The 24,305-nt window shown below is 39.3% G+C and overlaps 2 protein-coding genes across 4 annotated transcripts; one reads left to right on the forward strand and one right to left on the reverse strand.

Annotated features, from left to right (window-relative positions):
• The first annotated feature begins 5,177 nt into the window (after positions 1-5,177).
• LOC307258984 (glutathione synthetase-like) lies at positions 5,178-12,574 on the forward strand. Of its 2 annotated transcripts, none has more exons than XM_080038685.1 (13): positions 5,178-5,265; positions 5,671-5,806; positions 6,381-6,526; positions 6,891-6,966; positions 7,592-7,722; positions 8,109-8,225; positions 9,892-9,972; positions 10,091-10,168; positions 10,488-10,554; positions 10,730-10,924; positions 11,520-11,601; positions 11,745-11,934; positions 12,031-12,572. In XM_080038685.1, exons 2-13 carry the CDS (start codon positions 5,681-5,683, stop codon positions 12,149-12,151), a joined length of 1,410 nt encoding a protein of 469 aa, XP_079894811.1. In that variant the 5' UTR covers positions 5,178-5,265; positions 5,671-5,680; the 3' UTR covers positions 12,152-12,572. The 2 variants fall into 2 exon arrangements, with proteins under 2 accessions (XP_079894811.1, XP_079894812.1); XM_080038686.1 differs by lacking the exon at positions 5,178-5,265 and adding an exon at positions 5,312-5,450 and having other exon boundaries at positions 12,031-12,574.
• Positions 12,575-12,713: 139 nt separating this feature from the next.
• Positions 12,714-20,733, reverse strand: LOC307258983 (interleukin-1 receptor-like 1). Of its 2 annotated transcripts, XM_080038684.1 has the most exons (13): positions 20,635-20,733; positions 18,652-18,715; positions 18,200-18,229; positions 17,983-18,115; positions 17,669-17,852; positions 16,886-17,030; positions 16,516-16,581; positions 15,527-15,653; positions 15,171-15,319; positions 14,869-15,006; positions 14,132-14,296; positions 13,572-13,717; positions 12,714-13,165 (listed from the first exon to the last, which is right to left on the reverse strand). In XM_080038684.1, exons 2-13 carry the CDS (start codon positions 18,710-18,712, stop codon positions 12,917-12,919), a joined length of 1,593 nt encoding a protein of 530 aa, XP_079894810.1. In that variant the 5' UTR covers positions 18,713-18,715; positions 20,635-20,733; the 3' UTR covers positions 12,714-12,916. The 2 variants fall into 2 exon arrangements, with proteins under 2 accessions (XP_079894810.1, XP_079894809.1); XM_080038683.1 differs by having other exon boundaries at positions 17,983-18,229.
• Between the last annotated feature and the right edge of the window lie 3,572 nt (positions 20,734-24,305).

A 24,305-nucleotide genomic window follows, 5' to 3' on the forward strand; every position in this document is an offset into this window, starting at 1 on the left:
CCTAAAAATCCCAGCAAAAACAATAGGGTTCCCTGCCCAGCAGGGAACCCTATTGTTCCCTGCTGGGCAGGGAACAATATTCTCGGGCTTGGCCCCCTAATTAGTTGATTTAAATATGAAGGACTGTTGCTTTTCTTGTTTTAGCCCTTCAGCTATTGTTGCTCAACACAAAGTGTCAATATTTGAGGAGCTGGGAGCATGTTGTGCTAGTTCAGAGCCAAGAGGAACTAGACATAAAGGGTTATGTTCACGGGTCAGTTACCTTTTAGTCATTCTCCTCACCTCCTGAAATCCACTTCTATTTGATCAATGAGATAAGACTTAGACAAGAATAGATTACGATTGACCATTATTCACTTCAGATCTCAACGAAACGAAACCCAACCCAATTATCTTTATCACTTATGTATTTGATTAGGGTGTTCCCAACCGGTGAAAATAGTTTTCCCTGTTGTAGTTCTTTCTCTGACACTGATGTGACTTTTCCTCCAAGGAAAATTTAAACTGAAGCCCAGGCTACACACGGTAAGCATTTGCTTTACTACCATATGTAATGTATGCATGTATTGTCATTTATTGATGGCCTATAGAGCAAGTAGTGCAAAATGATGTATGTAGGACTATTCAGATACAGAGAAACAGCTTTATACACAATTTAAATGTTGAAGGAATTTAAAAGTATAGACATGGCATAGACAAAGTGAAAGGTCATCATGTAAAATAATTGTTAAGGATTTAAAATAAAATAAAAATATACTTACAAATATCTAAATATAGCCAAGCATGATCAGGCCTGCCCACACAAATGGCTGGGCCCCTGAAAATCTCCAGTCAATGGGCCCCCCTTACCCATTACTCCTATCAACAATGAGTGTGAGTGCGCTCATCCCTCAATAAACACATGTAATTGTAGAGAGAATAACTATTTTATCAACCAGGGATTTGCAGGGACAGTTGGGGGAGCAAGGGCTTATTATTTTACAATAGTAGCACGTTTCTGACTTAGCCCAGCATACCAATTTATTTTGATTCCCACTCACACAATTGTTTAACAGATCAACAGATCTCTACAAAATAATCAGTTCACACAGAGACATTGCTCTTCTTTAGTATTCACTAAAGCAAACTAAAAGTTTGTTCACAATTTGCACGTTTTCTATGCTACTAGTTTCTGGTATAAGATACATTTACACTAATTGACTGCACCAAATATTGCACTTTTTTGTATTTCAGCACATGACAATAAATCATTTGAAATCTTTTGGTGGTATTGTTGAAATAAATAACGCTTCAAAATCAACATCAACAACAAATTCTTCACACAAAAATAAAAAATATACATGAATAACCAAACCAACCTACCCTCAAAACTATAAAGTTGGCCTATGTTTGGTTGCAACATTTAGGCTTAGTTCATTCTGCTTTCATTGCAAAATTACTGAAAACATTACTGAAATCATTACAAAACAGTTCTTAATCTTTGAACTCAAATCTGTTACTTAAATTATTTCCAACTTCTTTGTGCCTTGTATCTTTCTTTGCATTAAGAACTGTTTTAGGTCTATTTTTATTTTTAGAAACAATACAGAAAGCAGGACCTTGGTGGTTACAATAATTAAAATGATGCTGCTCGTCAGCTTCATTGTGGTAGACCCGGCTGGTTGGTCAATTGGCCAGGTTTCTGAAAAACTGGTCAGACCTGGCTGGTCGTGTCAACCTGAAGACGTATGTCAAAGCCTTTAGAAGTTATATTCCCCAAATTCTTTTTCACAAAAATTTACTTTATGTCCTGTCCTGTTTATAAGAATGTAGAAGAACTACAAAAGGTACCCAACCTGTTTTTCATGGGGTCCAAATACTTTTCACAACCACACCCAGACACAAGTAGCAGGTACATGTGTCTGGGTGTAAACAGTAAGGATAAACAGTATATCATGATAAATTGCGATACAATGGATATTGCGATATTCCACATAGTTCTCTGAAAATGTAAAAACAGAGCTGAAATACAAGTTGCTGTGTACAATCTGTTCGGTTTTTAATAAATCACATTGCATTATATTGATAATTCAGAGGACAAAATCAGTCGAAACTATTTATTTCAATGCTTTACTTCAAATTCAAAACCTGGCAATTCGAGGCAACAGGAGTAGAGCTTGTAGTGTACGACCTGTTTAAAACTTGATTTTTTTTTTTTAAATATAAATTTATGAAGCTGGAAATGAATACAGATATCACGAAAATAATTATCACTAAATGTCACTGTATCGATTTTTTAGCACCACCCTAACATGCTACAACCTTCTAAACATCCACTTTGCATATAAGCACACCAAGTAGAGAGAGAGAGAGAGAGAGAGAGAGAGAGAGAGAGAGAGAGAGAGATTTTAGTTCACTAAACTACATGATTCAAAAATATAAAAATCCTCCCGCGCAAATCTGCGTATTTTGTTTCCTAATACTCCTAAATTGCTGCCTATAGGCTTCAGGGACCAACTCATATGCCGTCAACACGGCAGCCTTGACTATATCCTGCTGGCTGACTTAGAAAGTGAAGCATAGGCCTCTTGTGCGTTAGCTCTCAGGACACACTGGAGAAGATGGTGCAGTCATCATCAAGCCAATCTCTCTGCCTCCCTCTCAAAAAAAAATAAAAAACAAGGGGTCTGGATCCTGCTCCGGGAATTTGGGGACCAAACGCAAATGAGTTACAACATCAAATTCACATTTCTTCACAACGGAACCATCATCATGTTCGAAATCTTTTACTCCCTCTGCCATTCAGGCGTTGAACACAGTATAATTTTACTGAGAACACATTCAGAGAAAGTCAATGTAATCTAATCGTATCTGATCTAATCACAAAAAAAAAACACCTTCCATGGGTTGAGACTCCAACCCACTCAACAATAGAATGAACTACAAGGGACAAACCACTAGCCTATTATTGAAAGAAAAACAGCAACACCCAGTGGCCTATTTATGCTACTAGCCTACATCTAACCCTCCTTTAATTGATGACATCAGACCAAGCAAAATTTAACAAAGAGCTACCTAAAAATCCCAGCAAAAACAATAGGGTTCCCTGCCCAGCAGGGCTTGGGAACCGCGTTGCTCTGCAAAACGCGGTCCCAGGCCCTTCTCGGGCTTGGCCCCCTAATTAGTTGATTTAAATATGAAGGACTGTTGCTTTTCTTGCTTTAACCCTTCGGCTATTGTTGCTCAACACAAAGTGTCAATATTTGAGGAGCTGGGAGCATGTTGTGCTAGTTCAGAGCCAAGAGGAACTAGAGATAAAGGGTTATGTTCACGGGTCAGTTACCTTTTAGTCATTCTCCTCACCTCCTGAAATCCACTTCTATTTGATCAATGAGATAAGACTTAGACAAGAATAGATTATGATTGACCTTTATTCACTTCAGACCTCAACGAAACGAAACCCAATTATCTTTATCACTTACACTCAACAAAAATATAAACGCAACAGGGAAAACTAGTTTCACCGGTTGGGAACACCCTAATCAAATACATACACTCAACAAAAATATAAACGCAACACTTTTGTTTTTGCTCCCATTTTTCATGAGATGGACTTAAAGATCTAAAATTCATTCCAGATACACAATATTACCATTTCTCTCAAACATTGTTCACAAATCTGTCTAAATGTGTGATAGTGAGCACTTCTGCTTTGCTGAGATACTCCATCCCACCTCACAGGTGTGCCACATCAAGATGCTGATCTGACATCATGATTAGTGCACAGGTGTGCCTTAGACTGTCCACAATAAAAGGCCACCCTGAAATGTGCAGTTTTGTCTCACAGCAAAATGCCACAGATGCCACAAGAATTGAGGGAGCGTGCAATTGGCATGCTGACAGCAGGAATGTCAACCAGATCTGTTGCTCGTGCATTGAATGTTCATTTCTCCACCATAAGACGTCTCCAAAGGCGTTTCAGAGAATATGGCAGTACATCCAACCGGCCTCACAACCGCAGACCACGTGTAACCACACCAGCCCAGGACCTCCACATCCAGCAGGTTCACCTCCAAGATCGTCTGAGACCAGCCACTGAGACAGCTGCTGAAACAATTGGTTTGCATAACCAAACAATTTCTGCACAAACTGTCAGAAACCGTCTCAGGGAAGCTCAACTGCATGCTCGTCGTCCTCATCGGGGTCTTGACCTGACTCCAGCTCGTCGCCGTAACAGACTTGAGTGGGCAAATGCTCACATTCGATGGCGTCTGGCTCTCGGATGAATCTCGGTTTACATTGTTCAGGGCAGATGGCAGACAGCGTGTGTGGCGTCGTGTGGGTGAGCGCTTTGCTGATGTCAATGTTGTGGATCGAGTGGCCCATGGTGGTGGTGGGGTTATTGTATGGGCAGGCATCTGTTATGGACGAAGAACACAGGTGCATTTTATTGATGGCATTTTGAATGCACAGAGATACCGTGATGAGATCCTGAGGCCCATTGTTGTGCCATACATCCATGAACATCACCTCACGTTTCAGCAAGATAATGCACGGCCCCATGTTGCAAGGATCTGTACACAATTCTTGGAAGCTGAAAATGTCCCAGTTCTTGCATGGCCAGCATACTCACCGGACATGTCACCCATTGAGCATGTTTGGGATGTGCTTGACCGGCGTATACGACAGCGTGCACCACTTCCCACTAATATCCAGCAATTTCGCACAGCCATTGAAGAGGAGTGGACCAACATTCCACAGGCCACAATTGACAATCTGATAAACTCTATGCGAAGAAGATGTGTTGCACTGCATGAGGCAAATGGTGGTCACACCAGATACTGACTGGTTCTGAGTCCTCAGACCCCCAATAAAGCAATAAAATGCACATTTCAGAGTGGCCTTTTATTGTGGACAGTCTAAGGCACACCTGTGCACTAATCATGATGTCAGATCAGCATCTTGATGTGGCACACCTGTGAGGTGGGATGGATTATCTCAGCAAAGCAGAAGTGCTCACTATCACACATTTAGACAGATTTGTGAACAATGTTTGAGAGAAATGATAATATTGTGTATCTGGAATGAATTTTAGATCTTTAAGTCCATCTCATGAAAAATGGGAGCAAAAACAAAATTGTTGCGTTTATATTTTTGTTGAGTGTATGTATTTGATATGGGTGTTCCCAACCGGTGAAACTAGTTTTCCCTGTTGTAGTTCTTTCTCTGACACTGATATGACTTTTCCTCCAAGGAAAATTTAAACTGAAGCCCAGGCTACACTCGGTAAGCATTTGCTTTACTACCATATGTAATGTATGCTCCTCTCATGCGAGACAACACTTTTGAGAAGTTTTCTTGAGCTTACACACGTGAGCCACATGGGCCACCGGCAGTGTGGATTTCCTGAATTCTATCAACTTTTTGTTTTTTACTTAGACCTTATGACTAGCCCAGTCAACAAGCTCTTGGTATGCATATCACAAACTAACCTTTGTCTTGTGTTCCCAAGCTCTCAGAACTTAAATGTGTGTGAGCTGGATCATGACACTTATTTATAAACTTAGTTGTAGTAGGGTGTTCAGCTTTTACACAGCAAAGTGTTTCAGCACTAGCATAGACGGTTGAGTTTATTGCTCACAACTCATTTAAATTGGTTTCCTGAGAAGTTGCTGTGTTTTTACTCATCAGACCCCTTGTGATGGCAACAGAAAAATTCCTGCAGCAGCTGATCAAAAATCCTGACCGACTGAACGATTTAGTGGAAGAAGCAAAAAATGTGGCTTTTGAACATGGGCTTATTATGCACACGCCTGATTCATCTGAGGTAAGCACAAATTATACGCCTATTTGTCTTTTTTTCTTAATACATTTTCACCGACTGGTTAACTGGCTAACATACAGTGTAGAACACTATGGGACCATTGGTTTGGGGGGAAAAAACGGCATTGGTAGGAATGTACATACAAAGAACTGACAACATAAAACAAACTAGGCAATGATATTTACATGATTATGTTTATATTAAAGAGGCTATAATCAACATTTTTGTCAAAATATTTTTAATTGACTATGTGTAGGCCTACTGTTCATGTGAAAGGGCTAATATTCAAATGTTGGTTCAATGTTTTTTTTTGTTGCTGCATAACAAATAGTAATGAAGGGATGCCCTGCTCTTGTTTCAAAATAAACAGAAAATAGACAGATATTGTACTAGAGTTAAAACCTTGGTAAAAAAAAGAGGTACAACTTACTCCCTGATGTCTGTTATAGCATAGTAAAAAATAAACACAAAATTGTGTGTTCATATTAACTAAAACCATTTTAAACTTGTTGTAAATGATTTAGTTCTTGAATGATTCATAGTGATACTGATGATAACATTTTTATCATGTTTTCAGGTTGTGACCTATGTCCCGTTCGCACTCTTCCCCTCTCCGATGCCTAAAGCCGCCCTGCTGCAGGCGCAGGCAGTGCAAACACACTTCAACACTTTGGTGGACAAGATCAGCAGGGACCCAGTCTTTCTGGAAGAGGCTCTTGCAGGGTACAATAGGGGAATGCATGGTTACATGGTCTTGAAAATATAGATGTTGGTCATATTCTATAACACCCTGTGCAAATCCTGGCCTTTGAATCCCACAACCACAAAACAAACATAAACTAATTAAAATGACTGTCCCTGGATGACACAGAAGTAGATTTGATACATCACAAGACAAAGAGGTTGTGACCGTTAACCAGCAATGGTTTGCAGTCAGAACTGGTTTGCAGTCAGAACTTTTTATTTTAATTAACCTTTTAGCTTTTTGACAGGTTTGATGGTATAACATAATTAAATAAGATAAAAAAGCACTGCTTCATCGCTGATGTATGACATTTCTAATGGCTTGTCTCCTGCTACATCTCAGTACTATCCAGGCAGATGATTTCACAGCTAGGTTGTTTGGCATCTACAGACAAGTGCAGCTGGAAGGTCGGACACAGGTGAGAGAATGGATTGATACTGTGTTATTGGTGAAGATAACCGGGCGTTGAATCTGAATTTGCACTCTAAGAGAATACAATTGAACATTAGAAAATGTGTTTAAATTGGCTAAATCATTTTTCTAAGATAGCTGCAATGAGATGAATACGAAGAAGATAGATATGACTCTAAATATGAAGCTACAGCCAGCACAACATTTGCTCAGCATCAAGATCGGAAGCAGATCCAGAGGGAAACAGCAAATCAAGTTTGGCCAATAGCAAAATATATAATGAATATCTGCTTCTACTTTATTAAGTTAGATATTACAATAGTGACAGTAGTAAAATGTACAGGCGATAGTAATTTCTGAATTCTGAACTAAGCCAGGCTAACATTTCCCTCTGCTTGCAGGTGTTATGCAAATTGAAGCATGTGCTTGCTCTAGCTTCATATTTAGCACACACGTACACAAAGACTAAAACTGTCCCCATTGATTAAGATGAGATGATGTACTGTAGGTTTACATGTTCTAAATCATAGTTGGTTTGTTTGTAGTAACATAAGATTATTTCTGCAGGTGGGTCTGCAGCGGTTGATTTATACGGTGAAGTTTTGCTAGATAATTGTGTGTTTTCTCTTAAGTCCATTGTGGTGGGTTTGAACCGGTGTGACTACATGGTGGACCGGAGGGAGGATTCCCTGAAGCAAATAGAGATCAACACTATCGCTGCTGCGGGTTTTGGAGTGTTTGATTGTCTCCCAAGGATGCACAGGTATCTCTTCTAATTCCTGTTTAACCAAAGGAATTATATGTTAAAGGTGCAATGAGGAACTTTTAAATATCTCTGAAACAGTCTTGTTTTTCCTCTGAAGATCATAAATGACATGTTACAGCAAACGAGACCATTATAAAAAGATTATATTTTTATATAGTTTTTCATAATGCCTTTGTCATGGGTACACTCAACCAGGAACTACAGCTGGCGTTGGAAAAACACTACCGCTTTCGTCCAAAGGGGGTGCAAGAATTAACTCAAACTGAAAGTTCCTCAGATCATCTTTAACCATGTTGTACGGCAGTCTAATTCAAATAAAGGTGGTCGGCCTACATGTAGAATTTCCCAATTTTGTACACTAATACTTCACCTGATTTTGTCAGGAAAATCCTGAAGTCTGTTGGTCTTTTGGAAGAGAGTGAGAGTGTTCAGGACAGACAACAGACTCCTACAATGACTGCCGCTCTCGCCAAAGGCTGGGAACTCTACGGACAAGAGAAGTGAGTGTAGCGATAGTACAGGTCAACCTACTGTGTGAGTTATCAACAAAATATTTAGATGGAAAAATGATCTCATAGATATTAAGATAATACAAAAAATATACATAGGGGAGAACGGGGGAATCTGAGGCATCGGGTAATGTGAGCCACCCCCTGTATCTAGGCAACGGAAAACATTTGTGGTCATGTGAGATATATGTTTTCAAGCCCCTCTCATTTCCCCATGGCCCTGAAAGAGAAGACCTCATGGTGCTGTGGTAAGCATGTTTTTTTCACCAAAATAGGTATTTTGCATGTAAAAGTAAATTTTCTTGCTGTCAACTTAATCAACTGTTGTGCCAAAGCAAATGTATTCATGTAGAAAAACTTTTATCATACGTGTTGATGAACTACCAACATATGAAACCATGTAATGCTGATAACTGAAGATTAGCCTGATATGCTAAGAGAGGTAGTTTTTTCTCAAATTGTGGTGGTGGGGGAAAGTGAGCCAAATGCTGTGGGAGAAAGTGAGCCACTGTCTCACTTTCCCCCACCATGAGGCACACGTTAAATTTAGGCTTAAACATATTTTAATGTAATATTACATGACATATGTTTTATTTTAATGTCATACACATTGTAGAAAAGCCATCATGCCAAGGAAATACACCAGGAAGACGACCTGGGGCAACCACACGGAAAGAGCACCTTCTCATCTTTTCCTGTAACCTTCAGGGCTGGAATGTAGAGTAGGCCTAGTTGTAGAGTATGACAGGCTGATGTTATAATCCAGTTGGGTCTTCTCCTGTGTTCTGAGTCCCAGGCTGTTCTCGCTGGTTCTGATTTTCCTATGCTTTGACCCCCAGACACTAGCTGGCTCTAAGGGTCCTGTGTTCTGACCCCCAGACTGTGTTCTAATCTAACTGGTTCTATCTTTCATTGGAATCTTATTAAAACCTTTTGAATTATAATATGTTGTATTTGATTTTGTTCAGAGTTACTTTCAAGTGTTTAGAAAATTTGCTTTGCTTAATTGACCAAACCCCATAATTCTTTTACTAGTCCGACATTAGTTCTGGAATGTGTGGCTAGCTTTCAGGATTCTTACTCTTACAATATGTGTTGTTATGGTAGTTTCAGAGTGGAAAAAGTAAGTGGATCAGTTTACCCCACAGCTGGGGTAAAGTGAGCCACGAAAACTTTGTTTAAAACAACCATATTTTCACTGCCCTTTGTCTTGAAAAAATTCTGCTAATGCCCATTTCTAGGAAACATCCTGAATTAATGGGAAATGTGTAAATTTGAGTGATAAATCATTTTAGCTCGCTTAGAGGGGAGCAAATGTAAAAAGTGGCTCAGATTACCCCGTTCTCCCCTATATACTTCCCACGTTATTTCAGTACATATTCATTTGGATTGGTACAGTGCTTATTTCAAACATTAAAACCCTAAAGCAAAGAGCGAAATTCACATTGATTACATTTTCAGAAAAACTAAATCTCTTATATGCAGACAATGGTATGTGTTACTTGCAGTGGTTTGTTTGTAACAGCATGGTTCTTATATATTATTTTACTACGCAGGAACAAGAAAGTTTATTTAGTTAAGTGTGTTTTATTTAATACCTGTTATCAATGACTGCATTATAACAAATCAGTAATTAACTTGGGTTTTATACTTGCAGTGCGGTAATCCTGTTTCTGGTTGAGGATGTCCCGCTTTGGAAAATAAATCATCGCATCATTGAGAATGACCTTCGGAACAGGTTTCAAAATATATATGACGATATCATGAAAAGACAAGCAGGTTCACATTTGTTAAGCAGAAAGTGCTTGAGCAAAAATGTTGTGTATGAAAGAGAAAACGTTACTCTTTCTGTCCAGGAACATTCCAGTTATCCAAAGAAAGTTTAAAGATGTGTGTACAAGGGGATCTCTTGATGGCGACAAAAGGTTGTTTATGTGAGTATCCATTTATGGCTATGAAACATGTAGTTAAATGGTAACTGGTTCAGAGTGATCTGCAGATGGCATATACAGTAGTTGGTTGGGGTGTTATGTTGCTTTCCCATTATATGGAACCGGCTCTACTCCACTCTATACTTTTTGGGGAATGCGCTCATTTGACTCCTTGTTGAGAGTTAGATGGGAATTTAGTTACACAACTTTAGACTATCTTAATCAAAATCAAATAACAAAGTTGAGTGGTTTTAGATAAACCTACGTTATATTTCCCACAAGATCAGAACTATTCTTTTAACATGTTTTTAATGTTTTGCAGAGATGGGCTGGAGGTAGCTATAGTGTACTACCGCTATGGCTACATGCCATATAACTACACAGAACAGGTATGATATGACTATTCCTTAACATTTATGTTACTTTGGATACTTTGGGCTCTAATGGCAAAGCTGGCCTATCATCGTCTCATAAAGTTGATAGGGTAAACTGCCTTCAGATAGTTTTGAAGAAGTTTAGCCTAACTTTGATCATTTGATAACACAGAGTTTATGAATGTTATAGGCTTGGGATGCTCGCCTTCTGATGGAGCGCTCTATGGCTGTGAAGTGTCCAGATATCAGCACTCACCTGGCTGGAACCAAGAAGGTCCAGGAAGTGCTTGCCAGACCTGGAGTTCTAGAGAAGTTCTTCCCCGAGCAGCCCCAAGCCGTGGAGCAGATCAGAGCAACGTTCACTGGCTTTTACACTCTAGACATGGTGAGAAAGTAACACATTAGGTAAACACATGTCCTGTCCTTCTGTCTTGCAGAAATGACACCATCCCCTTAAAGGTGCCCTGCCAAATGTGATGAATACATTTTGTTCATTTAACATTACATTTGCACTAAGTTGATTGTACTTGATGATCATTTAGGAGGATGAAGCTTGTGGTGCGGTTGAATTGAACTGCATTAGACTGAGGGGTACTTCACTGTTATTTAGCCGACCCACCTTGACATCAAAATAATAGAACACCTGTCAGCATTACACAAAGCAGTTCAGCTGCACTACAAACTGAAACCTCTAAAATTATCATAACTTTGAATCAATACTTCTGCAAAACAAACTAAACATTCATGGAAGTAGGAACTACTTAATGATTGTCTTATAAGACATCATTAGTTTTAGCAAGCTGTAATACACTGGCAAGATATAGCCTTTAGAAAAATATCAAACATTCTGTCTAAAGAGTTGTCTTTGCTCATATATTGAATTTCTTATTTGCACTCAAAGTAAACATGTTAGTTAGTAGAATATGTTTGATTACAGCATGCTGAGAAAAATGTCATGTTGTTTTTATTCTGGGGTCCAGGGTCCAGAAGGTGATCGGGCGGTGGCCATGGCTTTGGCAAACCCAGATGACTTTGTCCTGAAGCCTCAGAGAGAGGGAGGAGGTAAGCTCAAACAAGTTTTAATATTTCTTTACAAGTCACTGAACCTAAGTAGTAATGGTTGTAGTAACATAGGTTCAGTGATCATTGCCTAAATTAAGACTGCACGTTGCCTCACTTGTTTCGGCTTTACCTTTACTTTTCAGGGAACAATGTTTACGGAGAAGACATTGTAAGAGAATTACAGGAGGTAAAAAGTGACAAACGGAGAGCTGCATATATTCTGATGGACCGGGTCCGACCCAGAATAGAACAAAACATCCTGGTGAGGAAAGGACTTCCTATCAAACTCACCTCTGTGTGTTGTGAAGTCGGAGTTCACGGAGCCTATGTCAGGTATTGTATATACACAGAAGCATCACACAAATGCACTCAGCATGGTGGTATTATAGATGATTGAAAATATATTTTGCTTTTGCTTTCCATACACAGTGTCGGAGAAGAAATGGTCTTCAATGAGACCCATGGTTTCCTTATGAGGACAAAGAGCATAGATCAGAATGATGGGGGGATAAAAGCCGGTGCTGTGTGTGACAGTCCGCTCGCCGTATGAACACTTCATGCACCATCTATGGAGAGCACTGCAACTGAAGAAAATGCACGCCAATAGACAAAACCCCCAGCTTATATTGAAGAAACCACAGTCACAGTTTGCAAACACATGAGCAGTGTGTATGTGGATACCTTTTTTGTATTTGGTTGTGTTTGTTTGCTATTTGGTTATCTTGTGTTTATTGGACTGTGTTTGATAATGTTTTCTGTAATTGGTTGTGTTGTGTGTATTTAAAATGTATCCATGGGAATCGTGGTAGGAAAAGTACTACTTTCTACCAGAGGTGTCGTAAATACACTCCGAAAAGCAAAGTAACGAAGTATAACTTTAAGCCATTTAATGTTTTATTAAAAAATGTTGAGGATGTTCTCCATTGCTGCTTCATGCAGACATGCTATAAACTGTGGTCTTTTTTCTGTTATCCCTGAGTGCATTTTAACATTAGTGTTTCTCTTTTATAACTTCTGCAGAAAACACACGTTGTAAATATTTATAAATTAATATGGTTTTATGAATGTGGATTTATATGTTAGCCAGCATTGGGAAATAAGGATATGGGCGATACAAATGACAAACTTTAATGGATTAAAAAAAACATATTTTACAGTAAATGCATAGACTCTATCTGGACCACATATACATATTAGTGATACCCGTGAGTTTTCCAACACATCCGTATAGAGGATCTGTATGGGACTGGGGTATCTTACAACATGCATCATATCTGTTGTTGAAGGAAGGCATACATCCATGTTCATTTGGTTTTTAAATGATAGAAGACTGTTGACATTGTTTGGCAGGTCTAGCAGGCATCAGGTATCTCACTCTCTTCCAGAAGTGTGAGTTCCATGCGGCCGCTCCACGCGACCCCTCCGGCCACCTGACGGGGGCGCTCTTCAGAATGAGATGCTGCAGACCAGGGGGAAGGTGTGTGTATCCCTGAGGCTCAGTCTTCCCCAGCTGAATCAGAATCACACTCATCTGCCTCTGGACCAGCACATGGTGGAGCCCCACCTAGACAATTGGAAATTATTCTTTAAAAAATATCTTAATAACTTTTTTTTATCAACTTCTTTACCCCAACACTTTGGATTGTATGTTACACAAACAGTGCAGGTTGTAACAGGTTGAGTTAATACTTCAGAGGTGGTGTTCTTAGCCTTAAAGCTATAGTGCGTAACTTATTCATATGAATGAATGTTGTTAACTTTCAAGCCATCGCGAAAAGAGATGATCCAGAGTTTATTGATACAAGCCGAGCTCAGATTAAGTCTTTACTATCTCATCATCGTAAAATAACACATTATAACCAATATAATTATTTAATGTCTTCAATTCATAATCTGCTCAGTACTCATCTCACAAGTGCTACATCATTGACTTCATGTTTATTTCTGCAGTTTATGTGTGAGACTCCTACCTGCCAGTCAAACCCTCCTATAACTGAGTTTTGGGACGATGCCGGCTGTTGGTCTGTGGTCTCGGTCCCTGTTTGTGAACCCGGAGTGAGGATGACCATCAGTCTCCTGCTCTGCTTCATGCGGTCCTCCACCAGCTCCAGGCGGTCTGTGCCATCAGAAAAGAATGCTTAAGAACAACTAGTTTTAGCTCAATAAAAAAATGGCCCCTTTGGTTTGTACTAAAAATTAAATTGTAATGATTCCAAGGGGATTTAGATGACGACTGTTGGAGTCCTGTAAATTTACACTCAGAGCAACATCTAAAAGGGGGAAAAATGTTTTCTATTGAACTATGAATCATAATACCATGAATCATTGTGTCCCATAACTCTACAAAATAGAGGCCAAAACATTACTAATTCAATCCATGTGAATGACACTTTAAATAATAGAACATAACAAAGGGGTATCAAGTGTAAAACTCCAGATGGTGTTTTAGGGGAGTATTCAGTTTATTCATCCATATTTGCTGTCTGGTATCTAAAAGTGTCTAAAAATATATAATATGTTGAATTCTGACCTTCCCCAGGTATGTCATCCCTCCCCTGGATGAAGAGTCGATATCCACACTTTTCCTCCAGGACAGAGGGCAAGTTATTAGTGACGAACTGACAGAGTGTGTTCTCTGTGACCTTGTCCATACTCTGCATTTGGTAAACCACATAGGCGTCGTACACCCTCGTATCTGGGGAAAACAAACATATTCATGATTTAAAACAGTTTGTCCATGGACACAGACACTTCAGCATCATGGACAGGGTATGTCCATTAAGCTGGAGTCTTTATATTTTATGTCAAGTTTGTTTAGAAGTTATTGAATTGTTTCCTTCTTTTCCTTGCGATCATTATGAAACAATGCAGCTTTGTCACCACACCCAGCCTACTGATGAGGGAAAACTGTGTGACTAATTATCCCAGCTGCTTTTTGTAAAGCAGTGCAAAAAGTGCAAACTCGAATCACATGTTAAGTAGGGTTACCAGACATGCACACATTGTTCTTTCACACGTGTGTTAGCGGCTATAATGAAGCCTTGAGCCACAGGCCTTAAGCAGAGATGAACGCTGGCTGTAGCTCTGTGAGAAAAAAACACCTACAAGTAAAGCTAACTAATAAACACTTTTAACAAAAATAATGTTTTTAAAGAGAGAGCTATCTGAGATGTGACATAAAGATCATCTAATTTATTTTAACTAAATCCATCCTTTGAATTCTTAAACTTCTAACAGATTAAAAAAAATGAATCCTCTCTTTCTTACCTTTATTGTGACGGACTAGTGGGAAGTAGGGTCTGAAGCAGAGGGCCAGTTCAATAGCGAAGCACTTGACCAGCACGGCAGCAAACACACAGAAGGCAAACACACACACTCCGCAAATGACAAGTGGAATTATTGACTCTGGAAATCAAACACAAACATAACATTTTGTTGATGTTAACAAATTCCATAACAAGACCTACCCAACAATGATTTGTTTCAGCTAACGCAAATGTCCTGTGTAGCCAAAGCCTGGCATAGTCTCATGGCATTGAACAACACACAATAATGATCCTGTCACTGACCTCTGTGCTTAAGAGTTAAAGTGGAATTTGCCGTTCTGAAAAGGCCCACACCGAAGCATTGAAACTTAGACTGGAAATCTTTCGCAGACACTTTTTCGATGGTCAGGATCACGGTGGAAATTGTATTTTTTGCAGCGTTCTGGTTGACTCTGACAAAGGACAAAGTTGGTTCATTAAATAAAAGGACACATTTATGTGGGTTGTGTTTTTAATCAGTGTTAAGCACAAGTGCAAACATTTTGGTGTGAGTGTAGGGTATATTACAAACATGTTACAACAGTACATACGGGATAATAATTAAATATTATAGTTAATTTGTTGTGAAGTTTTTTTCAGTTCTGCTGGATCAGGCCTACCTACTGGGGGATAGATGGTATCCATTGGCCTGCTTGAAAGTGTCCCCATCAACAAGCCAGCTAGCAGTACAGGCACGTTCAACGTTAGTCCCACAGAAAACTGAGCAGTTCAGCTTGATCTCAAAGCCTAGAAAATCAAACAGCTCCCATTTAGAGTACAAAAACAACAATGTGTAAGTCCATCTCTTAATCATTTCTAACTGCATTCTACCCCAAGCCGATTTGTCATAAAATAAATAAAACCTTAAAAGGATGTCATTAATCAAATAGCTTACTTCTAAAAAATAAATTTGGTAAATTGTGAATGAATGGACTACAGGGTTTAAAATGACTTCGACTTTATTGTACCCAAGGGGAATTATATATACTGTATATTTTACAACACCGTACATTATGAACAACACACATACAGGTACACTTAGACAATAAATAACAGGAGTACGGCATAACATGGAAAATGGACAAGGACACACACAAGACATGTTCCCGTCTCATGATAAGTCAAGTCAGAGTTCAAGATTAGGTTCAGGATTTGTTAAGCGTGGTTTCTCAAACAGGCCCTTGGGAACCTGCAAGTCACACATGCTGATGGGATGGGGTCATTGCTGCAACCTGCCTACAGACACACATAGCCTTGCTGAACAGTTCATTGGCACAACATTTAGAAACAGTAGATGAATCATGCCGATGTTAGTCATCTTTGTGTTCAATATCTCAACCATGTATGACCAAAAAATATCCCCCAAGGATGGATTGTAACATGTCTCCAAAGTACCTTTCCACTACATGAATTGCTTGTCTTTCCTTTATTGCTTTATTACTGTGAAAGGATCCCTTTTGTTTGCAACTCAAGCACCAACAATTTTGATCAATTTTATATTCACCAAAAACACAGCACAATTCTAACACATGTAATTTGACATCAGGAATTGTTGTTTTTGCAGTGAAATGACAGTGCTGTTGAGTTATTTTGTGTGAAGTTTTCATACCTTCATCAGCAAACTGCTCCTTGTTGGTGGGAGAGAGGATTACTGGTGAACGATGCAGAACTGGATCTGTAGGCAAGGAACAAAGAAAAAAAACTAAATTAGGTCTCCATACCTTTTCCTTCTACGGGACATGTAACAATGATCAAACATTCTTAAATATCTAATATATAAATAACATGGTATTAAGGCTGTTCTATTACGTGGTGTATTTCACCAGGAATCCACCAGGAAACACGTGGATGATTTTGGTCTGTGCATCATCAGTCTGCAGGTCAGTTAACCAATAAGTTGATCTCCTATACTTGTTTTGTTGTTCACTACACAAACTGAAGGCTTATAAATACCTGAAAATTGATTTTTGCTTCCTCACCTTTAGCTATTAGCCTCCGGGAGCCTGACGACTTGTACTTTTTCTTATTGTGTTCCCAGGTGCAAATGCAGGTGTAGATTCCCTCTTTGTCTTTGGTATTATTAACCCGCAATTCAGCACCATGTCCTTCAAGTGGTTTGGAGTCCTGCAGGAGGGACCAAAAATGTAAGGAGGGGACGAGAGCATTTGAATAATGAAAATAAGGAAGTAATAGAATAAAGTCATATAAGGAAGACATTTGGAAACAAGGATATGAGAAAGACTTGGAGGGGATGTGGAGATCATTTTAACATGTGTACTGACCACATGCTCTAAACAGTGGGCCATTCCAGCAGTCGAAAATATAAAGGCATATATAGCAATACATATACTACAACCTATATGAATAATTATTTGTGTAAAATATAATAGAATAATTTTTTCGGTCATTGCACGGTGTAAAACAAAATGTAGCAGAAATCCCCATGTTCAAATCAATACAAATAGCAATTATAAATGAGAGAAGGGTAGAAAATATAAATAACTATCAATATTTGAATAACATAAAGTGAATTTAAATTGGCATTTGCTGCAGAGGCCAATAAAGGATGAAGAAGCTAATGCGGTCATGGAGACATTGTCATAAAAATATACTTCTCAAACTTCTCTACCCATAATCCCTGTGTACCATTTCACTATCCCTGTCCACCCAGCACTCGTCCTTAGTCCCCTAAATAAAAAAATTATGATCTTCCATTCACTTCACTGTACGCCAGTTGTCACTGTATTCAGAGGTGGCCATACCTTTTCCCAGGTGTAATTTCCGTTCAGCGCCTCACATGTAAATTCGACAGGTAATGGACATTCGATCTTATTGTCCATGTCCTCGTCAGAGCCGTAGAGGAGTGCCTTGTTCTCTGAAGGGCCTGCTTTGAACACTTTAATTTTTAAATAACATTCGGAACAATCTCCCGATGGGGGTTTGTGCCTGGAGAATAAATAATATGTATCTGTGATTCAAATGAAATACTATAGATCATATTGATGTAAATAAAATAAAAATAAATGTAAGAAGAAAAATCCTTCTTAAATTTTCCAAAATGTTTTTGTATTCTTACCTGGCAATATAAACACCAGAGTCTTCAGTATGGAGGTTTAAAAAAAAGAGCGCGACACCGTGGTAATGTACCATCTCCTTCTCGTCAGTGGAGATATTCTCAATCTGGGAGTCATTTTTGTACCATGTGATGTCTTTATCGGGGAAGTTGCTGTCAGTCATAAAATCATGCACAAAATAAAATGCTTCACCTTCTAGTAGGTAAAATGACTCCTCACCATAGTCCTCGCATAGGGGTTGGTCTGATTCTGAAAGTGATGTGTGAAGATGATGAAGATATTGGTTAAAAGTGAAAAACACAATATTATGAACTCAAGGATATGGAAATCTGCATATAGAAAGACAGAGGCTGCAATGATCACATCTGAAAAATGTGTTTGTCCATCTCTTAATGCTTTCGAGCACTCTATCCCGAGCAGATTTGTTCCCATAACACTTTAAAAATATATTATTAAACATAGCCTATAGCTTACAAACTTAATTCAAATAGCAGTCACTAGGGTTAGGGTTAGGATCAACCATAGGCCTATCAGCACAAAGAGTGTACTGCATATGTGGGTCAAAGGGGATACACTTCTTATTTGCTCATAGCTTCATTATATTAACTAAAATACTCATTGATGCGCCGCTGTCTTCCTTGAATTCCTCCTCATCATAATGTAAAACCCACCTGAAGATTGAGACGAGGCTATCCCAATGGAGATGAGAAACAGAAGTCTGAAAGTATCCATTTCCTGGGACAGACAGAGCACATTGAAAAATAAAAACAAATAATAAGCATTGCACATTTTGGCACACTTAGTCAAATGCGTTATTAATGCACATGTCAGCTATGTTGGCTATGCAGGAAACCTTCAACAACAATGCTGGTTTCTGAAACTACCTCCAAGTGCTCTTTCTCTCATGCAAAGATATGATCGTAACAGTCTCGAATGAAGTCTTTTGATAACGCCCACACATTAGAAGATTTAATCATGTTAAAATAAGCAAGTCACGCCTTGTTGCTGACTGACTGACTTTTGGCAGGATGTCAGACTGCCGTGTGATATGCCTATCGGGTGGTTGGTATTTAAATATGCTTCTTTGGTATTCAATAAACCTGAGATTACAAGATGTATGGTTACAAACTCACATGACTACAGCAGGAGACGCCCTCTGTTAAGGCACATCGCATGCAATAGATCCATTTGGGTCACAAGAACTGGATTGCATTTAGGGAAAGAGACTTCAGTCCAAACTGACACGGATGTGATCGGCCTACATGATGTTGGCGAAGATTGCCTCGAATTTGTGAATACAGATTCCCTAATAATTTTTAATTAGTTTGAAACTATGAAAGAGCAATTAAGTTAAATAGGCTATATAGAAAATAACTATTTTGTCAGTCACGTCATTTTCATTCCAGCCATTCTACGCCCCTGTCCAAATTTCTGTCCAAACGTGCATTTTGATATATTTCCTTTGTTTTTACTATCTCTTTAATGCAATTTCTAATAGTCTTGATGTATGTTATGCCCCTATAAAGCACTTTGAATGGCCATGTGTCTGAATTGTTCTATGATTAACTTGCCTTGCCATGAGATATATTTAGATGGACATAGATGACAAGCAACTGGCAATGTGACTCGTCAACTAACAATTCAAGGGAAACTGTTAAGTGAGAAGGTTGAATAACACTAACAAACTGTTGCACAAGCGTTAGGTGGAAATTGGAGGTTCTTGCACAGTATCTACATAGGACAGATGATTTTTATCTTTCATGCAGCAAGTTCCTCTCCTGATATGACAGATAAACACACAGTTCAAAACAACTCTTGAATACAATTTTCCTTTAAGATATCAGCAACATTGAGTTAACCCCCTAAAAAAAATCTTCCCACTTTAAAATAGAATTAAAAATACAGTGGGGTTTATTAGGGCTTAATTTAACTGATAAAGCTGCACTTTGCTTCTGGAAAGAGATTTGACAAGAATGGAGTTTGTTTTGGATTCTCAACCTAATTCTCTGAAGATCTCTGTTAGTTTGTAACAGCGAGTGACTCCTTTCACAGAACGAATTTAATTCATTGTGAACATAAATGTATTGATTATAACAGCTTTGACCATTCTGCAATTGGGTTGTGTAGATACTTATAAATAACTAATCCATAAATCAAATAAGCAAACCTAACCCTACACAGTTTGTCTTGTGTTTTTCCACTCCCCTGCAGGGCTGTTGTTGCATCATGCAGAAACATTTGGAATTTTATGTAAATTTACATTGATGATAACAGAGTGCTTTGGAAGCAGATTTGGTCATTTGTAGATGAATAGTGCTTTAAGTATTTGCTTATAAAAAGACAGTGTTTTTGCCCTTTCCAAAGATGGCAAAACTATGCGAAAGATTGCAACAATAATTAATGTACCTTCACCACTGCAGAATAACTTAATAAGACATTGTAATAAAATCAATCGATTAAAAAAAATGCTGTCCCCCTCAACATCTGTTAGTTTCCAAAATGTCCTATGCAGTTCTATAGTTGTGGTAGCTCAGTGACCTAGTTACCTGGCAGTATACTCACATACACTTTAAATAAACATATACTCTAGTTTTATAGTACAATGCCGTTTCAAATTGCCATACTCCCCTGTAATCATTAGAAGGTTTGCTTACCTTATAAAAGTGTGTGTCGTCAGCTAGAGTGGAATCGGACAAACTTGTGCTTTGCCTCTCCTCTATGTGGTTTTATATCTTCTCAGCTATTGGTGAGCTCGACATCAACAGAAAGAGAGAGAAAGAGAGAGAGAGAGAGAGAGAGGGAGAGAGAGGAAGAGATATTCACATCATGATACGTCCATTCATGTGTGTGTGTGTGTGTGTGTGTGTGTGTGTGTGTGTGTGTATGCGTGTGTGTGTGTATGTGGCCGTGTGTGCGTGTTGTGTATGTGTGTGTGTATCTGTGTATATGTGTGTGTGTGTGTGTGTTTGGTGTGTGCCAAAATTTACATTAGCCCAAAGAGAAGAGAGTTTACTCTTGAGCATTTTACCTTTGAAAGTATTCAAACACCCACTGTGTTCATCCTACAGTACATATAAATAATATAAAGCAGGCACTAGGCACATAGCGCAGTGGGAAGTCATACTATGTACACAGTACACAGCACTGAGACAACACTAACGTCTGATGCCTCAATGCAGAGCAAATAGTGGTGTGTTAAGGATCTCTTTGGTATTGTGAGTTTATTCAAAGTGTTTCAGAGAAGTTGCAGTGTTGCCTTGTCTTTCATCCGGGCACTAAGAAATATACATATTTACATAAGATCTGAAAAGGCTTAATCACAGATTTTTAGATTAGATTATTTTAAAGAACAGGATACTGTGTAATGAACATGTCGATAGCTCCTATCACTACAATATTGATGATCAATCAGCTAAATAATAATTCATGCTAACACACAAGGATGTGCATTAGGGAATGTTGGAATAATCTGATACGATGACAACATAACCACTTATAACTTGACAAGAAAATTAATAAGTGGCAATACAGACAAATAAAACAGCAATCAAAGCTTAAAAAAATATATCATATGAATTTGCATGACATTATTTTGATCATATAAAGCTTATGAAAAAACTTTGTATGTTCTTCTCTTACAAGAAACTTCAATATATATTTAATCATCACTATCATATCACGTGTAAATATTAATAAATAATATCGTGAAAGAGTGTACAAACACTTAAAATGCCAACAAATCCTTTTTGAAATATCAAAGTAGATGAAATTGAAAAGTTTTTGAGGAAAATTAATTCGGTAACACTTAACAATAAAGGAGCATTAATTAACTGTTAGTTAATGCTTTAAATTAAGGCTTAGTAAGCATTTACTAAGCATTACCTAACTGTTAGTAAATTCTTAATAAACATAAACTAAGCATTAACTAACTGTTATGCTAAGTTTAATTTAAAAGGTATAAGCCTTTTTAGAGGTTTAGGTCAACTTCTGGTCAAGTAGATACCAGTGTGGACCTGCATGATCCTCTAATCCCGGCAACACACTTTGGAATTCCCCAGTGATATTATACAGGACTTGCGGGAATGTGTCGTGTTGTATGCCGCACATAAAAAGCTCCACTCAGTCAACTATTCCTGGAATCATGTAACGAGACTCCTCATAATGGCAGACTTCATCTTGTTATCGAATGGATGGCTTTCCAGCCAAATCATTCTCCATTGAGGATTCCCACTTAGTGAGAAAGTAAATGCCATTGGTTTCAGTTACAGGTTGAGATTCCACTAAAAAACCTCAGGAAGTTTCTGACTGTTAGTGCTATTCAACAAGGAAACACATTGACTGGATGACTGGATGACTATTTCAGGTTCAGCATCAGATAAAATTAAATAAGAAGCCTTTATTGTCATTGTAGGTACAACAGAATTTCGAGTGCCCCCACCCCTTGCAGTGATTTTTACATCACACTCAACACATACACATTTCAAACAAAAAAAGGAGTGCAGGGAAATTGTGCATTGGTATACAATAAATCAAATAAATAATAAATTAAGCTTGCATACCATGCTGTGAGGCAGTATGTCTGGATGCTCTCTATCACAGAGCGGTAGAAGGCCAACAGTATTTTTCGACAGATATTCTTTTTCTGTAGAACTTGCAGGAAGTGCAGGATGTTTGTGGACCAGGAGTGAATGTCCGATACGTGGGTTCCCAGGAATTTAAAGCTGGGAACTCTTTCCACACAGTCTCTGTTTATGTAGATGGGAGGGGGTCATCTCTGCACTTCCTGAAGTCCAGGATGAGTTATATTATTATTAGTAGTTGTTTCCTTTGTGTTGAGTGACTGGCTGCAGAGCATTACAGTGTCTGTCTGTGGATCTCATCTTGGTATAGGCAGATTCATCATCTCCTGAGATGAGTCCAACTACAGTACAGTTGTGTCGTCTGCAATTTTGATGGTGGAGTTGGAAGTACTGTTTGGGTGAGTGTGCAGTCTTATAGAGAGTACAGGAGCGGGCTCAGCACACAGCCCTGTGGGGTGCCAGTGCTAAGTGCGAGGGTGGATTAGAGATGGGGGTCCGAGCTTGACAGATTGTGTGCGGTTTGTGAGAAAGTCCATAAGTCAGGTGCAGAGGTGAGTGGGGAGGCCAAGGTGGAGCAGTTTCCTGATGAGTATGTTCAGGGCCGCCCATAAGGTGTAGAACGTGGGAAAGCTTTCTAGGGCCCAGCCACCAGGGGGGGCCCAGAGAGATTTTTTTTTTTTTTTTGCAGATTACTTAATTTAGCCAACCTTTATAAAGGTGCGAACACACCAAACGCGTTGGGTGTGGTGGCGGCGTTGAAAAATCCTATTTTTGCATAGGGAACCATTGGTTTAGGTGCGATGATGCATTAGCCGCGGTAAAGCGGTGCTTTGGGCGCGGTAGCCGTGTTACCAAAGCGTCACCGCACCAACTTTTAACGCTCCATCGCGTGACGTTTAGCCGCGTTGGCCAATCAGCGGTGAGCTTGACCCGACGTCACGGACATCGGCACGGTGGGAGGACAACACAGAGGCTGAGAAACACCGAGGAGGAAATGTATTTGTGGCTGGCTGGTGATATGAAGCCGCTCGGGGTTGGGTTAGAAGACGTGGGTAAAGTGAGCCAGGAGAATGGGCTTCCTGGTTAATTCAGTGAATATGTGCCGATTTAGCCGATAAACCAAGTTAGCACCGGTCGGATAGTGTTAGTTAATTCACCCGGTTGTGTGCGGCCACCACCTCCATATAATGAACCCAAACATAACGGCTAAGTCCGGGGAACTTTCACAATGAGTACAGCGAAGCACCGGTGTTTATGCCTATCTACGCCAGCCACGGTCCCCTGTCACAGCCAGGTAGGGTAATGTAGGCTACTTGCCTTTATTTTCTGCTCCCCTGCGCACAATGCTGCTGTAAATGTGTTTGGTATGGTGCTGCCTTGCTGTTTGTGTTCATTTCCGAGTGGCGTGAATCTGCAATGCTGTTTTAAGGCTATTTGTTCCGTTCAGTTGCTGTTTATTTGTCTTTTGGCACAATTGTTGGCCGTGTTGTTGTTGTTTTTGTGCGGACATGATCGCTGTTGTGTCGGGTCGGGTCTGATCGCAGCCATGGTTAATTAGGGGAATAAATATATCGGGGGGGAGACTAGCTGCGTAGCGTTGGGCACGTTGAACCATTTTTTGACACAAAATGACCAAACGCCAGATCAGGTGCGTTGGGCGCGATGGGTGCGGCCACCGCACCCAACGCGTTTGGTGTGTTCGCACCTTTATGAACGCTATATTCGCAAGAGAACTTTCTATAAAA

This window comes from Ammodytes marinus (assembly GCF_949987685.1).
Source record: "Ammodytes marinus genome assembly, chromosome: 12".
NCBI classification, from domain to species: domain Eukaryota; kingdom Metazoa; phylum Chordata; class Actinopteri; order Uranoscopiformes; family Ammodytidae; genus Ammodytes; species Ammodytes marinus.